The sequence below is a fragment of the Leptonychotes weddellii genome, chromosome 1, assembly GCF_054177405.1.
Source record: "Leptonychotes weddellii isolate Sample4059 chromosome 1, ASM5417740v2, whole genome shotgun sequence".
In the NCBI taxonomy this organism is placed as follows: domain Eukaryota; kingdom Metazoa; phylum Chordata; class Mammalia; order Carnivora; family Phocidae; genus Leptonychotes; species Leptonychotes weddellii.
The window spans coordinates 13,541,045-13,559,921 of NC_138369.1; the positions used below are offsets into that span (position 1 = coordinate 13,541,045).

The following is an 18,877-nucleotide window of genomic DNA, read 5'->3' on the forward strand; positions in this document are numbered from 1 at the left end:
TTCCCCACGCAACCCTGCACAGGAGGTGTTTAAGGAGCGCATCGGCTACCCTCACCTGCACGAGGTTCTGCAGAGCCACGGCCCCCCCACCCACCGGCTGCTGCAGGAGCTGCTCAACATGGTGAGGGCCGGGGCGTAGGCTCAGGGTCCCAGGGGTGGTCAGGACTGACTCAGGGTTACCACGGAGGGTGAGCTCCCCACCTTGGGGGCTCTGTTGGCTGTGGGCAGTACGTACTGTGACCTGTGGCCCCAGGATGTCCGACCACAGATGTCCCTGGGCTGAAGATCCAGGGCATGGGAACCAGACCCCCAGATCATCCTGGGAACATGCAGTCGGGGTTGAGGCCAACCCGGACCCAAAGCCAAGGCTCAGGGCGTTAACGGCGCCGGAGGCCCGTCGTAAATGGTGGCGCGTGTGCTCGCGCCTCCGACTTTCCTGCACCCGAGCCGCGACCTGCGCGAGCGGGATGGGATAGCTCGCGTTGCTGTTCCACCGAGACGCGGCGGTCCCGCGGTCGGCGGCGCGGCCCGTCCCCTGCTAGCTGCCCGGGAGCCGCCACGTTCTCTCCACCCACAGGCTGTGGAGGACGACCACGGCAGATGTCCGCCGCCACCGGTCGTCAACGAGCAGCCCGTGCTGCTGCTGGCGCAGTGGCTCCCGGCGCTGCCCACGGCGGAGCTGCGCCTCTTCCTCGCCCAGCGCCTCCGGCGGCTGTGTGACAGCTGCCCGGCCAGCCGGCGCACGTGCGTGCAGGCCGGGCTGGTGGGCCACCTGCTGCGCACGCTCAGCGCGGGGGGCGCCTTGGGGACCCACTGCCAGGAGCAGCTGTTGGCGCTGCTGCAAGCCTTGGGCCGAGTGTCCCTGAGGCCCTCGGAGCTGCGCTGCCTGCTGCGCCCCCCACCGGCACTGGAGTCGGGGTGCGCCGGGACCGAGGCCCAGAAGGCCAGACACGCTGGGGCCGTCCTCCGTGCGTTGTCGGGCATGGCCCGGCGCCAGGGCCCCACGCGAGCCCTACACTACTTTGACCTCACGCCCAGCATGGCGGGGATCATGGTACCCCCCGTGCAGCGCTGGCCGGGACCCGGCTTCACCTTCCACGCCTGGCTCTGTCTGCACCCCGCGGCCGCGGCCCCCGGCCCGGCCCCCTCCCGGCCCCTCCAGCGGAAGCAGCTGTACAGGTGGGTGACTGCCAGGGAGCAGGGCCCAGTGCTAGGGCTGAGCGGGGAAAGCAGCCGACGTAACTGGCTTGGCCTGCCCCCAGCTTCTTCGCCAGCAGCGGCTCGGGGTTCGAGGCCTTCTTCACGGCAGCTGGGACGCTGGTGGTGGCCGTGTGCACCCGGAAGGAGTACTTGACCATGAGCTTGCCGGAAGTGTCCTTTGCCGACTCCGCCTGGGTGAGCCTCTCTCCTCATGTGGCCCAGGGGGCTGGAGGAGGCACCAAGTGCCAGCCCCCAGCCTGATGTCGTGGCTTCCTATTCTAGCACTGCGTGGCCATTGTCCATGCGCCTGGGCGCCGGCCCTTCAGCCAAAACCTGGTCCATGTCTACAAAGACGGCCAGCTGGTCAAGACGGCACCCCTTCGCTGCCCCTCCCTCAGTGAGGTGTGCCAGGCAGGGTTTGGGGAGGCCTGGGGTAGCTGGGGCATCTTGGACAGGGTGAGGCCTGGAGTGTCCCCTCCCCCAACGTAGGCCTCAGACTTTAGCCTCTGGGGTCTGTGCGGCCGTGGGGGTCCCTGTGAGGAACTGGCTGCAGGTGGAGCCCCAGACTTTGTTGTGATCTGACCACTTCCCCAACCCTGGCCCCGCAGCCTTTCTCCTCCTGCTGCATCGGCTCTGCTGGGCACCGCACAACGACCACCACCACGGGGCTGCCTACGCCACCAGTCCCCGCTGCCCTGGCTCCCACTCACCCCTCCCTTTCCCGCTCGCAGTCGGTCCCGGCCACCGCAGGGCTTGGCTGGGGGTCCGGGCTGGTGGCCCCCCTGCAGGAGGGCAGCATCAGCTCCACCCTTGCAGGCACACAGGACACCCGGTGGGGCAGCCCCACGTCCCTGGAGGGTGAGCTGGGGGCCGTGGCCATCTTCCACGAAGCGCTGCCCGCGGCGGCCCTGCGAGCCTTGTTCACCTTGGGTATGCAGCAACACCCACTGGGCCCTGCCCCGGCCCCAGCCCAGACCTGGGGGGTGGGGGCTCCTAAAGGGCCCGGGGCTAGAAACTAGGGGTCCAAGAGGGAGAAGGCGTCCCTGCGGGTGTATGTCCTCTGATCAGGCAGAGAAGAGGCAGGCTCTGGGTGGGGTTTGGCCAGAGGCCCAGCCAGGTCTGAAGCCCCCTGCCCACCCCACAGGGCCCAAGGAGATGGCACCCTTCAAGCCCGAGGGTGAGCTGCACGAGCTTAGCACCAAGCTGCTCCTCCATTACTCACCTCAGGTATTGGGTGTGGGGCAGTGGGCTCGGTGGTGCTACCTTCCCCTGCCCCCCACACTCCGTGTGCCACCTCCTCTTCTAACTGACCCTGGCTGCCTGCGCACCCCCTGCCCCCAGGCTTGCAGGAACAACATCTGCCTGGACCTGTCCCCCGGCCACGGGCTGGATGGCCGCCTGACGGGCCACAGGGTGGAGACCTGGGATGTGAAGGTGCATGTGCGATCGGGAGCGCGGGCACACGCGTGTGCGGGGCAGCCTGGGGAGCCGCCCCGGGCCCTGCGAGGTCACTGGGGAGGCCCGCTCAAGAGATCCAGACTCCCCTGGACCCAGCTTCCCAGACTGGACGGTCAACCGGGGCGGAGTGGGGCAGGAATGGCCGGGAGCTGCCCTCCCACAGCCAGCCCTTCCCCTAGGATGTGCTGACTTGTGTGGGAGGCATGGCTGCCCTGCTGCCCCTGCTGGAGCGAGTGGCCTCACAGCCCCAAGAGGCCGAGGCAGGTCCAGCTGAGACACATGACCTCGTGGGGCCCGAGCTGACCTCTGGCCACAATACCCAGGGCCTGCTTCTCCCACTGGGCAAGTCCTCAGGTAAAGTGGCCCCGGCACCTGGCTTCGGGCAGCAAGGGAATCTTGGCACGATAAGGAGGCTGGAGGGCCTGGGCCTGTGACACTGGCAGGCCCTTGACGCACATCTGTCCCCTTCGTGGTGGCCAGTAGAGGTGCGCATGGAGAGGAACGCCGTGGCTGCCTTCCTGCTGATGCTGCGGAACTTCCTGCAGGGCCATGCGGGGAACCAGGAGAGCCTGGTGCAGTGCCAGGGGCCGGCCATCATCGGAGCCCTCCTGCGCAAGGTGGGGCAGGCGGCGGGGGCCTTGCCCTGTCTGGCCGAGGGGACTGCGTCAGGGGGCTAAGGAGGGGAACCTGATGTTGTTGGGGAGAGCCTCCTGGGAGAGGGGGTGGCATCTGAGCGGGGCCTTGCCAGGCTTGGCAGGGTTTGGCTGACGTCCCAGCCCCCACTGGGGCAGGGGACCCGCCCGGCAGGCTGGGAGCTTGCACCTCAGAGGCAGTGGGGGGCCGCAAGAGGGCTTTGAGCCGGCAGGATGCTCGTGTCCGTCCGCCTGTGCAGGGCAGGGTGGGTGCTGGGAGGCTCGGTGGCACCCAGCCAGGGCCTGCCCCCTCACCCTGGCTCCTTCCACTCCAGGTCCCCAGCTGGGCCATGGACATGAACGTGCTCATGTCTGCCCAGCTGTTGATGGAGCAGGTAGCAGCCGAGGGCAGCGGGCCCCTCCTGTACCTGCTGTACCAGCATGTGCTCTTCAGCTTCCACCTCTGGAGCCCCAGTGACTTCGCCGTGCGCCTTGGTAGGTGTGGGGACTTGGATGGGGGGACGCCACCGGGCGGGGAGGGGGTAGAGGTTCTGAGAAGTTAGAACCCCTCTCTGGGCCATCTGAGGGGCCATATCTGCCCTCGGGGGATCTGGCAGGGACCTGGCCCTGAGTCCTCTTATGATGCCCATTCAGGCCACATCCAGTACATGTCTAGCATAGTCCGGGAGCACAGACAGAAGCTGCGGAAGAAGTACGGGGTTCAGTTCATCCTGGATGCGCTGCGCACCCATTACAGGTGAGGCCGGTGGGGGCAGACGGGCCGTGGGGCTGACACAGCTGCCTCTGGCCTTGGGGATGGGGTTCGGTCCCCCGGCTCACCTGCCCGCTCTCCCTGCTCTCTCCCCTCCATTCCCCTGCGTACTCCTGGCCCTGCGCGGCTGCGCCTGTGGGGACCGGCCCAGCCCTCCGCGGGAGCAACCCCTAGCGGCTGACGACGTGCGCACAGTGCAGACTTCACTGCTCGGCCTGGTGCGGGAGTTCCTGGCTCGGAGCTCGGCCACCGAGGACATGCAGGTGGTGCTTAGCTTTCTGGCAGCGGCAGCTGATGATGGCCAGGTAGGCTGGAGGCTGGTGAGGGTGGGGCCTGGGTGAGGGGTGGGATGTGGACCGTGTCGAGGGGAGCAGCCGGCCCAGAGGAGCCTTTGGATCCCCCAGGTGGCGGGTGTGCTGGACCTGCTGCTGGCGCTGCTGCAGGGCTCACCGGCACAGGAGTCTCTGGCCATCTTCCTGGCGGAGCAGGGGAGCCTTGAGGTGCTGCTGGCTCTGCTGGTGCGGCCCAGGGCACTGCCCCAGGTGCCCGACCGAGTCTGCAAGGTACACCCAGCCTGCCCCGGCATCCCATTTGCCGTGGCCCCTGCCCAAGGGCCAGGGAGGTGGAGCGGGCCCCTCTTGGAGCTACAGTCCTGCGTGGTGCCTTCCCCCCTCCAGTCACTCCTTCCCCACGATGACAAACCCCCTATGACCTCCCCCCCCCCGACCCCCCAGATCCTGCGCAAACTGCAGCAGAACGAGCGCTTACCTGAGCGGAGCCGTCAGCACCTCCGGCTGCGAGAGTATAGTCTGCAGGGGCTCATCGCCTGCCTGCCGGAGGGGGCTGCTTCCCCCCAGCTCTGCCAGGGCCTCTACAGGCTATTCCTGGGGGCAGGTACCACCCTTCCACCCGGGTGAGACGGGGCCAGGAAACGGGGCAGGTGGATAGAGGGAGGGCGTTGGCACAGGGGCCCAGGTTGGGCCAGCGGGGAAGCGAGGTCCCCCTCCTGCGGTCAGTCCCTCAGGGCCTCTCTGCCCATCCTCCCAGATTGCCTGAATCTCTCAGATCTGTTGGCCGTGGTGCAGCTGTCCCTCCAGGCTGACCTCAGCGTCCGCCTGGACATTTGTCGCCAGGTGAGTAGGGGGGGGGGTGACAGCTTGCGGAGGTGGGGGCTTCTACCGTGGGGGCTTCGCTCTACCTGCCCGTGAGGAGGCCTCCCCCGCAGAGGCCCTAGGGTGGGAGTCCGGGGGCAGACCGCCGGACACGTCCCTCACCTGCTGTGCCCTGGCCCGGCAGCTCTTTCACCTCATCTACGGACAGCCAGACATAGTGCGGCTGCTGGCCCGACAGGCTGGCTGGCAGGACGTGCTGACCCGGCTGTACGTCCTGGAGGCGGCGGCCCCAGCCGGCAGTCCCCTGCCCTTCTCCCCAGAGCCACCCACTTCCCCAGAGCCAGCCTTAGGCCAGCCACCCACCGAGTCGCCTGAGACTTCGGACGTCTTCCTGCCCTCGGAGACCCCCAGCCCCGACCCTGATGCCTTTTACCACGCTCTCTCCCCGTTTTGTACACCCTTTGACCTGGGCCTGGAACGGGCCAGCGTGGGTTCGTGTAACATGGCCGGCGGCGGCAGCAGCAGTGGGACTCTTACTCCGGCCAGCCAGCCCAGCACCCCTTCCCCGCTGGATGGGCCCCGGCCCTTCCCTGTGGCCCACGGCCGCCACAGCTCCAGTCTCTCCAACGTGCTGGAGGACGGCAGCCTCCCAGAGCCTGCCATCAGTGGGGACGATACCTCAAATACCAGCAACCCTCAGGTGAGGCGGGCCCGCTCTGGGACACCGGGCGGGCGGTATAAGCTTTCCAAAGGTGGGGTCCTCCCTGACGTCGGGGCTGTAGCCGCCGGTCGGCCCTGGTGCCGCCCCCTTGGAGCTCTCATCTGCAGTTGTGCTCCCGGTGGGGTCCCGGAACAGGACAAATGATGCCAAGCCAGAGTGGGGGCGCCAGCCAGGCTTTGGGGAGTCCTCAAGAGAGCCTGTGGGGCAGAGACTTTACAGGGCCCATGGGCAGCGTCGCTCTAAGGGCTCTGCCTTGTGTTTCCGGGTTTGAGGATGGGTTTTTGCTTATACTGTGGCATTCTTCCAGAGAATTCCAGGACAGTTTTTTGGGGCCTGTGAGAACTGTGGGGTAATTTTGTGAACCCCTGAGGAACCCCAGGATCCTCCCTGGAATTCAGGCGGTGGCTAAGGCCCCTACACCATTCTTCCAGGCCCCAGGCTGTCTGTTGGCTGAATGCTGTCCCTCCTGGTAGGGACACCCGGTAGCGGTCGGCAAGGGGTGCTCAGCGGGGATAGCGGGAGAGTCTGTAATTCCCTCTCTCCCTCCCCCGCCCCCACCCCCCACCTGTGCCCACAGCAAACCTCTGAGGAGGAACTGTGCAACCTGCTCACCAACGTGCTGTTCTCGGTAACGTGGCGCGGTGTGGAAGGCAGCGATGAGGCCGCCTGGCGGGAGCGCGGCCAGGTCTTCTCGGTGCTCACCCAGCTGGGGGCCTCAGCCACACTTGTGCGCCCACCGGACTGCATCAAGCGCAGGTGAGGAGGCCACTTGGGAGGGCGAGGGGCCTCCGGGAAGCCTAAGGGTGAAGAAGGCAGTTGGACAGACCCCCGAGTCCCTCATCCATCCCCAGCCTCCTGGAGATGATGCTGGAGTCAGCCCTGACCGACATCAAAGAGGCCCCCGTCGGGGTCCTGGCCAGCCTCACCCAGCAGGCGCTCTGGCTTCTGCGCCTGCTGCAGGACTTCCTGTGTGCGGAGGGCCACGGTAACCAGGACCTGTGGAGTGAGAAGGTGCGGTAGCTCCGAGGCCCGTGAGCCGCAGGAGTCCGCGTGTCCCCGTGAGCCCGCGGGCGTCCGGTCCGGGAGGTGGACGAGTGCACGGGCGCACTCGTGGGTGCATCAGAATGGTGTGTGTGTGTGCAAACCCCACCTAGCCCCCAGACTAAACCTTACCTTGCTCCTTCCCCATGGGCTGCTGGCCTCCTCTGATGATGGCTGCCTGGGTTATGTGGCGCTGCAGCTCTTTGAAGGGGTGTGCAGTCTGCTTGACCGTCTGGGAGCCTGGCCACACCTGGCCAACGGCACCGCGGATCTCCGTGAGATGGCCCAGATTGGCCTGCGCCTCGTGCTTGGCTACATCCTGCTGGAGGACCCACAGGTGAGCCCGGGGTGGGTTGGGGTCCAGCAGGGGCAGGCGTGGGGAGTCTGGGGAGTGGCTGGACGCCACCCACACCCCCTCCCGCCCCCAGCTGCACGCCCAGGCCTACGTGAAGCTGCACTCGCTGCTGCAGACCGCAGTGCCCATGCGACGGGAGGAGGCCTGCTATGTGCTCTCCAAGCTGGAGGCAGCGCTGGCGCGTGCGCTGAACACCTCCCCATCAAAAACCACCACCGAGGACAGGGAGCCCCCAAATGCAGCCGCTGTAGCCGCGGAACGCTGCTCGTGGCTGGTGCCCCTGGTGCGCACCCTGCTCAACCGTGCCTATGGGCCGCTGGGACTCCAGTGGGGACTGCCTTCCCTGCCGCCCACCAACGGCAGCCCCACCTTCTTCGAGGACTTCCAGGCCTTCTGTGCCACACCTGAATGGCGCCACTTCATCGACAAGCAGGTGCCTGGAGGTGCGGGCGCGGGAGGAGAAATGGGGGCCCCCGGGCCTGCATCCAGCGCTGATCTCCTCTCCCTGCCCAATCCTCCAGGTGCAGCCCACCATGTCGCAGTTCGAGATGGACACCTACGCGAAGAGCCACGACCTCATGTCGGGCTTCTGGAATGCCTGCTACGACACGCTCATGAGTAGCGGACAGCGGCGCCAGCGGGAGCGGGCACACAGCCGGCGGGCCTTCCAGGTGTGCAGCCCGGGGCCAGGGGGCGGAGCCGCCCCACCCCTGCGCCCAGCCACCTGCGGGACTGACCCATTCCCTCACCCCCGCAGGACCTGGTGCTGGAACCTGCGCAGAGGCGGGGGCGCCTGGAAGGGCTGCGCTACGCGGCGGCCCTGAAGCAGCAGGCGGCGCAGCACTCCACCGCCCTGCTGCACTGGGGGGCGCTGTGGCGTCAGCTCTCCAGCCCCTGTGGGGCCTGGGCCCTGAGGTGGGCGGGGCTCGGGCGGAGGCCGGTGGGGGCGGGGCCTGGGAGGGCTGGAGGGACCTGGACCACCAGACAGGGTTTGGGGCGAGGCCGGGGAGGAATGCGGACTTCTGCAGACTCCCGTGCGCACCCGTGCCCACCGTCCCGGACGTATCCGCAGGGACCCACCTGTTCCACGCTGGAAGCTGTCCAGTGCCGAGACATACTCGCGCATGCGTCTGAAGCTAGTGCCCAACCATCACTTCAACCCTCACCTGGAAGCGAGCGCCCTGCGCGACAACCTGGGTGAGAGAGGGTGTCCGGAGCGGGATCTGCCCAACCCCCTAGCCCTGCCCTGCCCAGCTCTGGCTGAGCACCCCGGGGCCCACTGCAGGTGAGGCCCCCCTGACCCCTACGGAGGAGGCCTCGCTGCCTCTGGCAGTGACCAAGGAAGCCAAAGTCAGTACCCTACCAGAGGAGCTGCAGGAAGACCAGCTGGGCGAAGACGAGCTGGCTGCGCTGGAGAAAGCGTGAGTGGGGCTGCAAGAGCGCGGACCAGGAGTGGGGAGCAGGGCTCTACTCTGATGCGCGCATGCCTCCTGTGGGACTGATTCCTGAGCCACTTCCTCTTTGGTTACGGGGCTGAACACCCTGAAGGGACTGTCCAGAGTCGGGTGGGTGGCGGGGGGAGAGCTGTCCAGCAGAATCGGCCGTGGCTCTTTCACGACGAGGCACCCCAGGGCAGGACTGAGAAACACAAACTAGACCAAGCATGGGGGCCCGAGGGAGTGGGCAGGGGCTGAACAGGGGAAGCCAGGGGTAGGAGTTGGTGTCCTGGCAAGACATTCGGAGGCCCAGGTTTGGGGCTGGGGACCGGGGGTCCGTGGGCACTGGAGCCTGGGCAGTTCCTCCCTCTCCTCTGCGAAGCACGAGAGTCTGTACCCTGCGACTTGATGTGCTTGGAGAGTGTGGTCCTTGGGCTTATCCGGAAGGGGGTCCCAGAGCCTTGAGCCTGAAGTGGGTGCCGGCCCCCAGGATGCAGGCGGTGGAACTGGACGAGCAGCATGAGAAGCTGGTGCTTTCTGCGGAGTGCCAGCTCGTCACGGTGGTGGCTGTGATCCCGGGGCTGCTGGAGATCACCACCCAGCACGTGTACTTCTACGATGGCAGTGCCGAGCGCGTGGAAACGGAGGAGGGTGCGTCCTCCTCGGGCTGCCTAGAAGGACGGCAGGGCATGGCTGGGGTCTGGTGGGGCCGGGGTGAGTGACTGCTGCACCCAATGTCCGTCGGCACAGGCATCGGCCACGACTTCCGGCGCCCACTCGCCCAGCTGCGCGAGGTCCACCTGCGCCGCTTCAACCTGCGCCGCTCAGCACTCGAGCTCTTCTTCATCGATCAGGCCAACTACTTCCTCAACTTCCCGTGCAAGGTGGGCGGGACCGTAGCCTCGTCTCCTTACCAGGCCCCCAGGCCCCAGCCCTGCCCCATCCCACCCCACACCCAGGTGCGGAACCAGGCTTACTCGTTGCTCCTGCGCCTCCGACCTCCGAGCCAAGGCTACCTAAGCAGCCGCTCCCCCCAGGAGATGCTGCGTGCCTCTGGCCTCACCCAGGTGAGAGACCTCGAGGGTGGGGGGCGGGCAAGGCCAGGGCCCTGTGGTTGGCAGGAGTGCTGGGCAGCCCAGCTGACTCACCTCTTGCCTGCCCCTGCCCCCCAGAAATGGGTCCAGCGTGAGATCTCCAACTTCGAGTACTTGATGCAGCTCAACACCATTGCGGGGCGGACCTACAACGACCTGTCTCAGTATCCTGTGGTGAGGGTCCACTGCTTACCTCCACCCCTGCCCCTCTGCTCTGCGGGCCCTGGTTCAGCCCAGTGTGGGTGCTGACGGTGGACCAAGTACTAAGCCTGGCCCGGGTGGGTGCTGCCTGACACCTGGCCTCTGTTCCCTGCCCTTACCTGCACCCCCCCACCCCCAGCCCTATCCCCCTTCCCCCTGAAGGGAATCCTGTTCTGGCCTGCTTCCCCGTGGTCCCTCCAAGTGGTGCGGCGCCCCGCACCCCGTGGGCTCTGCCCATCTTCCTGAGGGTGAGGGCAGGGCAGGCTGGGCAGGTAGACCATCAGGACCCTCATGCAGCTCCTTCCCTGGGTGGGCGGCCAGTTCCCCTGGGTCCTGCAGGACTACGTGTCCCCAACTTTGGACCTCAGCAACCCGGCCGTCTTCCGGGACCTGTCCAAGCCCATCGGTGTGGTGAACCCCAAGCATGCCCAGCTCGTGAGGGAGAAGTGAGCGTGTGGGCGAGGCCGGGCTTGGGGGTTGGGATGGGCGAGGGCAGGGCTTCTGCTGACTCCCCTCCAACTGTGGCTCCAGGTACGAGAGCTTCGAGGACCCAGCGGGCACCATTGACAAGTTCCACTATGGCACCCACTATTCCAACGCAGCAGGCGTGATGCACTACCTCATCCGCGTGGAACCCTTCACCTCCCTGCACGTCCAGCTGCAGAGTGGCCGGTGTGGCCCCGGGCGGGGGCGGGGGGGGGCTGGCAGATGGCAGGGCTGAGGGTGCGTTGCTGCGGATGAGGGGAAGAGGCAAGGTCGTCCGGGCGTCCCGGGCCCTTCGGCTCTCTTCCAGCCCCCTTCTAGCCCCCAGCTGCAGCTCTCCTTCCTCATCCCCGTTCCCCGACCCCTCACTGCGGCCTGTGCCCCTCCCCCAGCTTTGACTGCTCCGACCGGCAGTTCCACTCCGTGGCGGCAGCCTGGCAGGCCCGCCTGGAGAGCCCTGCCGATGTGAAGGAGCTCATCCCAGAGTTCTTCTACTTCCCCGACTTCCTGGAGAACCAGAACGGTAGGAGCTGGAGTGGGGCTGGGGGGCCCCTGGGGCAGAGCGCACAGGCCGGGCCTGGCCAGGGATGTGGGTGAAGCTACAGCGAGACCGCTCACCCCGTCCTCCGGGCCAGGCTTCGACCTGGGCTGCCTCCAGCTGACCAACGAGAAGGTGGACAACGTGGTGCTGCCGCCGTGGGCCAGCTCCCCCGAGGACTTCATCCAGCAGCACCGCCAGGCTCTGGTGAGGAGCTGAACACGGACAGGCGGTCGGCCAGGGTTGAGGGGCAGGGTTGGGGGCGGCGGGGTGGGGGGGGTCGGCCATCCCTGGACTGACTGGCACCTCCCCATCCCCAGGAGTCCGAGTATGTGTCTGCCCACCTGCACGAGTGGATTGACCTCATCTTTGGCTACAAGCAGCGGGGACCGGCCGCGGAGGAGGCGCTCAACGTCTTCTATTATTGCACCTATGAAGGTGGGCAGTGCCCTGGACTCCCGTGGGGGCTGGGCCACTGCGAAGGAGGGCAGAGTGCAGAGGGCACGGGGCAAGTCCTGACCGCTCTGCCTGCCTTGCCCAGGGGCCGTGGACCTGGACCACGTGGTGGACGAGCGGGAACGGAAGGCTCTGGAGGGCATTATCAGTAATTTTGGACAGACCCCCTGTCAGCTGCTGAAGGTAAGGTCAGCTCGGAGGATCATGGGTCAGGGATGCCCAGGCTGTGGTGCTGACCAGCCGCTTGTCCACAGGAGCCACATCCACGTCGGCTCTCCGCCGAGGAAGCAGCCCAACGCCTTGTGCGTCTGGACACTAACTCACCTAGCATCTTCCAGCACCTGGACCAGCTCAAGGCCTTCTTTGCGGAGGTGAGCGGAGGCAGGGCTTCATCTTCCTGCTCTGTGAAATGGGCTTAACTTCACTGTCCTTACCAACCTCTTGGGGCAGATGGGAGACCTAAATCAAGGTCACTGATGTTAGACATCTTTGAAAAAGAGGTAACGGGAGTGGGGGTGGGGTACCTTCTTCGCTGAGGCCAGGACAAGTTGTTGACCCCCCTAACCATCTCTGAAAACCTTAGGGAGACCCTAAGGAAGGAAGGCAATGTGGCCTTGGATAATTTCCCTCATGTTCCTGTTCCCCTGAGAGGGCCCCCCAGGCCTGACGTTTTTAGTGACCCCTCCTGTCCTGCCAGCAGGCTGGGGGGATGTGAAGTCAGAGGGTGGGAGGCCCAAGGTCAAGACCAAGCTTGAGGCTGAGAGAGTGGCCTTGTCCATCCCAGCTTCTCACTCCCTCACTTTCGGGGATGCCCTCCTGAAGGTGCGCTGAGCTCTCCTGACCGTGTCGCAGAGGGACCTCTGCCTCTGTGACCCCTAGTCTGTGAGCACTGGGGGCTGGGAGGAGAGGAAAGAACGGTGCCCCAGGTGGTAGGCAGGGGAGTGCGGTCCCCGGCTGAGCTCTGCTCTGCAGGTCATCAGTGATGGCGTGCCCTTGGTGCTGGCCCTGGTCCCCCACCGGCAGTCCCACTCCTTCACCATCCAGGGCTCCTCAGACCTGTTGGTAAGTGCCCCGCGCAGCGCCCAGCTCAGCTCCGCCCCTGCTCGGACTTCCGCCCCACACCCACCCCTGCCCTCTCTGGCCCACAGGTGACCGTGAGTGCCAGTGGGCTGCTGGGCATCCACAGCTGGCTGCCCTACGACCGGAACATAAACAACTACTTCAGCTTCAGCAAAGACGCCACCATGGGCAACCCCAAGTAGGACGGAGGGAGGTGGGCAGGGGTGGGCTCTAAATACCCTGCACCCCCGAGTTGTCGCCCCACCCAGTCAGGGTGTGGGCCAGAGGCAGGGTCTGGCCAAGGCCTCTGAGGGCCCGGGTCTTCTTTGTTGGCCTGGCCTCACCTGTCCCCACCCCCCCCCCATCCGGGTCAGGATGCAACGACTGCTGAGCGGCCCGTGGGTGCCGGACCGTGGCGTGAGTGGACAGGCCCTGGCAGTGGCCCCTGACGGAAAGCTGCTGTTCAGTGGTGGCCATTGGGATGGCAGCCTGCGAGTGACCGCACTACCGCGGGGCAAGCTGCTGAAACAGCTCAACCGCCACCTTGGTATGTGCAGCCTGGGAGCTGGGGTGGCGCGGGTCGGGGTAGCGGGCCAGGGAGGGGGTGACCGCTGCGTTCCGCTTGCACCCTCCCCTCCCCGTGCAGATGTAGTGACCTGCCTGGCACTGGACACCTGTGGCATCTACCTCATCTCGGGCTCCCGGGACACCACGTGCATGGTGTGGCGGCTCCTGCAGGAGGTGTGCTGGGTGGGCAGCCCCGTGGGGCCCCCATAGTCCACGCCTGCAGCCCATCCACCCCTTCTCTCTGCCACTGTGAGCAAGGCTGGGGCTCCACCACCCTCCAGCGCTCTGGCTCTGGACAAGGCCATCACTCTCCTGAGCCTCAGCCTTCTCAGGGGCCAGTGTAGTGAGGTGTCCCCAGTCCTGAGCCAGCCCTGGCTCCCCACAGGGTGGTCTCTCGGTGGGACTGGCATCAAAGCCCGTGCAGGTGCTATATGGGCATGAGGCTGCAGTGAGCTGTGTGGCCATCAGCACTGAGCTCGACATGGCTGTATCTGGATCTGAGGTATGTGGGGGTGCCTGTGCCCAGGGCAGGCCAAGTTAGCTAGGCAATGTCCCTGGAGATTAGAGACCCGGGCCCAGAAGAACCCTAAGCCGCCTTCCTTCAGGATGGAACTGTGATCATCCACACCATACGCCGTGGCCAATTTGTGGCAGCACTACAGCCCCCGGGGGCCACGTTACCCGGACCTGTGTCCCATCTGGCGCTGGGGTCTGAGGGCCAGATTGTGGTGCAGAGCTCGGCGTGGGAGCGTGTGGGGGCTCAGGTATGGAAAAGGGGTGCTCAGCCAAGAATGGGGTAGTTGGGATTCTGTCCTTGCTGACACCTCTTGCTTCTTCCAGGTCACCTACTCCTTGCACCTGTACTCCGTGAATGGGAAGTTACGGGCTTCACTGCCCCTGGTAGAGCAGCCCACAGCCCTGGCGGTGACGGAGGACTTCGTTCTGCTGGGCACCGCCCAGTGTGCCCTGCACATCCTCCACCTGAACAAGTGAGTTCCGCTCTTCATGAGTTCATGGACCTGCAGGGTTATAGTCCTTGGCAGAGGATACTAAAAGGTGCTAGCCTCCCAGCCCCCTCTCTGTCTCCCCCCTCCCCACAACGGTGGGCCTACCCATAGCCCCTTTACATGTGTCCATAGGCACATTCTTCAGGGCCCATCTCCTGTCCCCCCCCTCCCCAGGGGTTGATCTTGCCCTGGGCCTCCCTTAGCCACACACTTGTGGAAGATCCCTTTATGTATTAGGGTTTCAGTTGAGCCATCCCTTCAAATGCGACAGAGAGGGTACACGGGAGAATGAAGACACAAAGCTCCCTTGCAGCTGAGAGTTCAGCTATATCCCTCCCTCCCTGCAGACTGCTTCCGGCTGCGCCTCCCCTACCCATGAAGGTGCCCATCCGCAGCGTGGCTGTGACCAAGGAGCGCAGCCACGTGCTCGTGGGTCTGGAGGACGGCAAGCTTATCGTGGTGGGCGCGGGGCAGCCCTCTGAGGTGAGGATGAGGGCAGGGTGGGCCCGATCAGGGTGGGGAGCGACGGTCCTGGCCCACCTCTCCCCAATCCTACTCCTCCCCCCCACCAATCCTACTCCTCCCCTCCTCCCCCCACCCCAGGCGCGCAGCAGCCAGTTCGCGCGGAAGCTGTGGCGGTCCTCCAGGCGCATCTCACAGGTGTCCTCCGGCGAGACAGAGTACAACCCTGGAGAGGCGCGCTGACAGCCGCCCCGCCCCACCGCGCAGGCTCCTCCCCCAGCGGCCTCCTCCCTTGGAGGCCCCGCCCAGGAGTCGGCGGGAATCCGGAGGAGGAGACCACGCCGCGGCCATCGGCCCGGCTCCGGGGGTGGGCGGGACCCCACCCCCGCCCAGCTCAGGGATTGGTGGGCGGTTCACTCCAGGAAGTCCCGCCCCTCGCCGGCAGAGGGGCCGCCCGGAGTCTGGCACTGGCCTCAGCGGCCGCACAGCACTTTTTGCACAGTGTGGGGCGGGAGCCCAGGCTCCCAAACCCCGCGTCCCGTCGGAGCACGGGGGCCGGGCTGTGGCCTTAATCTCTAAAGGCGGCCCCCCGCTCTACCACTCTCGGCAATAAACCTGGCCTAGTTTTGTAGACGTTTCGCCTCCGAGTATGCGTGCGCGCGGCGTCTCCGCCGGCCCAGGCCGCCGTCCCGGGCTTGCGTTCCCCTGGCCCAGGAGCCCTCCAGGCCTCTCGCCCCCTCCGCGTGGCCTCAGTTTCCCCAGCCGCGCTGCCCCTGTCTCCGGGGACCCCGCCAGCCGATCCTCTCCGGCGGGTGGTTCTCCCGGCCTCAGGGCGCCCTCGCGACACCTCCGCACGTGTGCGCGTCCCTGCGCGGGGCGGGGCCGCCGACGGCCGCGCCCCCGCGCGCCCCCGCGCTCCGGCCTAGGCCGCTCCTCCGTGGGCGCTCTGGCTGACTCCCGGGACCGCCCGCCCCGCCCAGCCCCGCGCCTCGGCGGAGCTGGCTTCCCCAGGGACTGCACGCAGCCTTCCCGGCTGGCCCACGGGAGCTTGGCGGCGCAGAGGCCCGAGTCCCGCCAGCCAGGCCTGGATCCTGGGAGCCGCGGAGGGGCGGCCGCCGCAGGTCAGAAGGGGGTTGGGGACAGAGCTCCGAGTCTTCCTGGACTGACAGAGCCGAGGGCTGCTTTTCTGTCCCCCACCTCGAGGCCCGCGATCCTGCGGGTGTCGGCCGTCGTGGTGCCGGCGTCCGTGTTGGCATGCATGGGCGTGTTTTGTGGCCCGGAGACGCGGGAGGGGGGGGGCGGGCAGGAGTGAGGGTGGGGAGGTAGAAGCTCCAGCCCCGCAGCAGCTCGGGGTGGGTCGGGCAGACACAGGCCTGGCGTGGCTAGGCGCGCTGGTCACAGGCCCACCTGGATCCGGGAAGGGCCCCTTATATGGTGACACAAATGTGCAAGGGCCACTGCAGTCTCTATCCCAGACCCAGTTGCTGACTGGGCAGGGAAGTGAGTTTGGAGACCAGGCCGGATGTGGTGGTAGATGTTGGGGAGTTGGAGGGCCTGCCCCCAGATTTCTTTTCCGTGCCTTTTCCGGGCAAGATCTATTCGCAGCCAAGATGAGGCTTCTCTTACCCAGGCCTTAGAAAGTGGGTCCCAGCAGGATCAGCCCTGTAGGTCCAGATGGGTCCTGGGACTAAGTAGTCCTGTCCTTTAGGTTTCTGGCCTCCAGGCCATCTAAATTCCCAGGTGAGAAAGGACCAGGGGGCCTCTGGGCCCATATACTCTCTGCCGTTGCCGAACCCACCACGGAACCCTCCTGTCCCGTTTCTGGGCAGGAGGGAGTGGGGCTATAGTCACAGGAAGCCCTGCCTTCGGGGCTTAGGGTGTTTGGTTCCCTGGGCTCAGGCAGAGAAGTCTGGGGGAGCTCCCCCCCACCCCCCAAGCAAGTCTCCGGCCTGCCTCTGACTGAGGTGGGGATGGGAGTCTCTGTGGTCCTCCTGTGCCATCCCTGGACTCACGCCAGGGGTTGCTAAGGTTTCCAACCTGCTCCCCTCCATCCTGACCTGCACCCTGGCTCCTCCAGCTTTGGCCCGTGGGGACTAGCTCTGTCAACCCCACCCCATCTGACACAGGAGGAAACTGGTCCAGGTTGGTGAGTGGGGAAGTGGGGGGGGAGGGTAACCAGCCCTGGAGTGAATCAGGATGGAGCCAGGAGAGGGGGACAGACTACACCAAGGGACTCCCGACATCTGGCCTGAAGAAAATCCCCCATCTCGCTACACATAGCAGAGAAGAAGTCTCCCAGCTCCCTTGCCTGAGTGTTGCCATGACACTCCAACCCCTTCTCCAAGAGATGCAGTCCCTGGGAGCACTGCTAGCGGGCAGAGCCATGCTTCACAACTCCAGCCACAGGGAAGGCATGGTCCATGTGGGTAAGTGCCTTTGGATCCAGATTTTGGGCACTGGGTAGGTGGGTCGGTCACACACAAGTCCAGTCACAAGCTCTGGAGTCCCCCGTTCCCTCCGCCCTGCCTGCACTGGATTGTGGAGTTAACTGGCTTCCAGGCAGAAGCGAGCAGCAGCATTCACTTGCCTTCGAGCTCAGCTTTATTTTGCAAAACTTCACGAGGTCTCGTGTGCAGAGGCCCCCGTGGGGGTCCAGAGGTGGTGGGAGAGACAGGACACACAGGGTAATGCCCCAGTAGACAGGGGAGGTACAGCAGGAGCCAGAAAAGGGAGAGACTGGAAGAGATCAAGGAAGCCTTCCCAGAGTAGGCGATGCCTGCCAGCTGGAGAAGGTCAAACAGCAAGAGCAGACGTCGGAACACCTGGGAGGAGGGTACCCCCAGGAAGGGCTAGGTGTCCAAGAGTGGTGAGCAGAGAGGAGGCTGTGGGAGTTGAGGGTGGGTAAGGATGCCAATCCTGATGCCGTGGTACGAATTTTTGATTCTGTGAAGTGTAGGGACTGTTGGTTCAAACCTTTTTGGCAGCAAAGTCTAAGTGACCGCTAGTTAGGGACCCTGGCCTTGATTCCTTGCCCTTGATCCTATTTGTCCTTTCCTCTACAGATAAGGCCCAGAGGGTGCAGGACAGGGACAGGGAAGGGGTATGGGTAGGGGGAGCTCTGGCCCCCAATACCTCCTCCCCATTCCCCCCTGAGCCTCCAGGGGCCTCAGGCAGCGTTATTCCCGTCTACTGTGCCCTCCTGGCCACCGTGGTCCTTGGTCTGCTCGCCTACGTGGCCTTCAAGTGGTAGGTACTCCCGGGCACTGCCCTGTGGCGCGCCCCTCCCCAGCTGGACTCGCAGCCAGCTCCCTGTCTTGGTGGGTCCCCCCTGCTCCCCACAGCTGGCGCTCACGTAAACAAAGACAGCAGCTGGCCAAAGCTCGGACCGCAGAGCTGGGGGCCCTCGACAGGGACCAGAGGCATGGGGACAGCATCGCCTTCCTGGACAATCCCAGCGGCGGGGAGCCCTGTGCCCCCAGCCAGGGTGAGCATCCTTCCCCAATCTGAAGACTTTCAGACCCAGCTCTGCCATACCTCCCAGCCCATCTGACCCTCTTGTGCCCCTCACGTCTCCCACCTCAGGGCCACATCCTGAACCTGGCTGCCGGCTCTACCTTCATCTCCCTCGGCAGCAGCAAGAGGAGGTGGAGCGGCTCTTGGAAGCGTCAGGCCAACCTGACGAGGGCTGGCAGGGCCTGGCAGGCCGCCTGGGCTACCAGGCTGACGCCGTGGAGATCATGGCCCGGGGCCAGGGGCCAGCCTCCGCCCTACTGCGGGACTGGGCTGTCAAAGAAGGCAGTGGTGCCACCCTCAGGGTGCTGGAGGACGCCCTGGCTTCCCTGGGCCGTGATGATGTGGTCCGGGTTCTGGGCGCCCCGGCTGAGGGCTGCTCTGTGGTGTGAGTGAGGCCACCACAGCCCGGCCTCTCAGGGAACCTGCTTTGGTGCCTCCCCCCGGCCCCGCACACACATACGCTTTCCCTTTCCTGAGCTTCCCGGCATCGGGGGCCTCCGCCTGCCCTGTTCGGAGGGAACACAGAAGATCTGGCCACCGCTCACCCACCCTCGCTCTACCTTCCTCCAGGACAGGGACCAGGATGTGGGGGGACTTAGCAGCGAGGAGTGGCCCTGCCCTCCTCCTCCCCGCTCCACCTCCCCTTATTTAGCCTCAACTAGTTTTTCTACTTTTGTATCTCCTATTAAAGGCCACTTGGGACTACTGTGCCGCCTCTGACTCCTTGGGCCTGTGGGACAGTGGGGTGGCTGAGGCAGAGAGGGTCCCTG

General features: G+C 65.8%; 2 protein-coding genes across 15 annotated transcripts in view; both read left to right on the forward strand.

Annotated features, from left to right (window-relative positions):
* The window catches only part of NBEAL2 (neurobeachin like 2), a 29,263-nt gene extending 14,036 nt beyond the window's left edge, over positions 1 to 15,227 (forward strand). For 4 of the 8 annotated variants that reach the window (XM_006737276.3, XM_031032297.2, XM_081800972.1 and 1 more), the window contains 43 exons: positions 23 to 121; positions 578 to 1,179; positions 1,263 to 1,395; positions 1,483 to 1,602; positions 1,809 to 2,130; positions 2,345 to 2,427; positions 2,542 to 2,634; positions 2,838 to 3,012; positions 3,142 to 3,275; positions 3,626 to 3,785; positions 3,945 to 4,047; positions 4,214 to 4,367; positions 4,467 to 4,625; positions 4,797 to 4,956; positions 5,110 to 5,195; positions 5,359 to 5,874; positions 6,473 to 6,651; positions 6,747 to 6,906; positions 7,136 to 7,273; positions 7,365 to 7,724; positions 7,813 to 7,962; positions 8,049 to 8,206; positions 8,364 to 8,488; positions 8,577 to 8,712; positions 9,218 to 9,378; positions 9,478 to 9,794; positions 9,900 to 9,995; positions 10,344 to 10,468; positions 10,554 to 10,694; positions 10,898 to 11,028; positions 11,141 to 11,250; positions 11,364 to 11,481; positions 11,585 to 11,682; positions 11,754 to 11,870; positions 12,472 to 12,561; positions 12,648 to 12,757; positions 12,933 to 13,105; positions 13,205 to 13,299; positions 13,511 to 13,627; positions 13,731 to 13,889; positions 13,966 to 14,114; positions 14,480 to 14,615; positions 14,736 to 15,227. In XM_006737276.3, coding sequence (XP_006737339.2) covers positions 23 to 121; positions 578 to 1,179; positions 1,263 to 1,395; positions 1,483 to 1,602; positions 1,809 to 2,130; positions 2,345 to 2,427; positions 2,542 to 2,634; positions 2,838 to 3,012; positions 3,142 to 3,275; positions 3,626 to 3,785; positions 3,945 to 4,047; positions 4,214 to 4,367; positions 4,467 to 4,625; positions 4,797 to 4,956; positions 5,110 to 5,195; positions 5,359 to 5,874; positions 6,473 to 6,651; positions 6,747 to 6,906; positions 7,136 to 7,273; positions 7,365 to 7,724; positions 7,813 to 7,962; positions 8,049 to 8,206; positions 8,364 to 8,488; positions 8,577 to 8,712; positions 9,218 to 9,378; positions 9,478 to 9,794; positions 9,900 to 9,995; positions 10,344 to 10,468; positions 10,554 to 10,694; positions 10,898 to 11,028; positions 11,141 to 11,250; positions 11,364 to 11,481; positions 11,585 to 11,682; positions 11,754 to 11,870; positions 12,472 to 12,561; positions 12,648 to 12,757; positions 12,933 to 13,105; positions 13,205 to 13,299; positions 13,511 to 13,627; positions 13,731 to 13,889; positions 13,966 to 14,114; positions 14,480 to 14,615; positions 14,736 to 14,837 — 7,050 coding nt within the window. In that variant the 3' untranslated portion in view covers positions 14,838 to 15,227. Of the gene's footprint in view, positions 1 to 22; positions 122 to 577; positions 1,180 to 1,262; positions 1,396 to 1,482; positions 1,603 to 1,808; positions 2,131 to 2,344; positions 2,428 to 2,541; positions 2,635 to 2,837; positions 3,013 to 3,138; positions 3,276 to 3,625; positions 3,786 to 3,944; positions 4,048 to 4,213; positions 4,368 to 4,466; positions 4,626 to 4,796; positions 4,957 to 5,109; positions 5,196 to 5,358; positions 5,875 to 6,472; positions 6,652 to 6,746; positions 6,907 to 7,135; positions 7,274 to 7,364; positions 7,725 to 7,812; positions 7,963 to 8,048; positions 8,207 to 8,363; positions 8,489 to 8,576; positions 8,713 to 9,217; positions 9,379 to 9,477; positions 9,795 to 9,899; positions 9,996 to 10,343; positions 10,469 to 10,553; positions 10,695 to 10,897; positions 11,029 to 11,140; positions 11,251 to 11,363; positions 11,482 to 11,584; positions 11,683 to 11,753; positions 11,871 to 12,471; positions 12,562 to 12,647; positions 12,773 to 12,932; positions 13,106 to 13,204; positions 13,300 to 13,510; positions 13,628 to 13,730; positions 13,890 to 13,965; positions 14,115 to 14,479; positions 14,616 to 14,735 lie in introns of those variants that run through there. The other 4 variants (XM_081800988.1, XM_081800968.1, XM_081800981.1 and 1 more) reach the window with 2 other exon arrangements.
* Positions 15,228 to 15,489: 262 nt separating this feature from the next.
* Positions 15,490 to 18,813, forward strand: LOC102750346 (death domain-containing membrane protein NRADD-like). 7 transcript variants are annotated; one of them, XM_031032293.2, is made up of 6 exons: positions 15,490 to 15,715; positions 16,672 to 16,736; positions 16,875 to 17,020; positions 17,657 to 17,840; positions 17,936 to 18,078; positions 18,177 to 18,813. In XM_031032293.2, the coding sequence occupies exons 3-6, from the start codon at positions 16,915 to 16,917 to the stop codon at positions 18,494 to 18,496; spliced, it is 753 nt and encodes a 250-aa protein (XP_030888153.2). In that variant the 5' UTR covers positions 15,490 to 15,715; positions 16,672 to 16,736; positions 16,875 to 16,914; the 3' UTR covers positions 18,497 to 18,813. The 7 variants fall into 7 exon arrangements, with proteins under 7 accessions (XP_030888153.2, XP_030888155.2, XP_030888154.2 ...); XM_031032295.2 differs by having other exon boundaries at positions 16,878 to 17,020; XM_031032294.2 differs by lacking the exon at positions 16,672 to 16,736 and having other exon boundaries at positions 16,878 to 17,020.
* Positions 18,814 to 18,877: the final 64 nt, after the last annotated feature.

What these genes read in the sequence shown, in the direction of transcription:
- LOC102750346 (XM_031032293.2), top strand. Translation starts at nt 16,915, where the DNA reads ATGACACTCCAACCCCTTCTCCAAGAGATGCAGTCCCTGGGAGCACTG. An exon ending in GCCTACGTGGCCTTCAAGTG is followed by an intron (nt 17,841 to 17,935) that starts GTAGGTACTCCC and finishes TGCTCCCCACAG; the next exon opens with CTGGCGCTCACGTAAACAAA. An exon ending in GCCCTGTGCCCCCAGCCAGG is followed by an intron (nt 18,079 to 18,176) that starts GTGAGCATCCTT and finishes CTCCCACCTCAG; the next exon opens with GGCCACATCCTGAACCTGGC.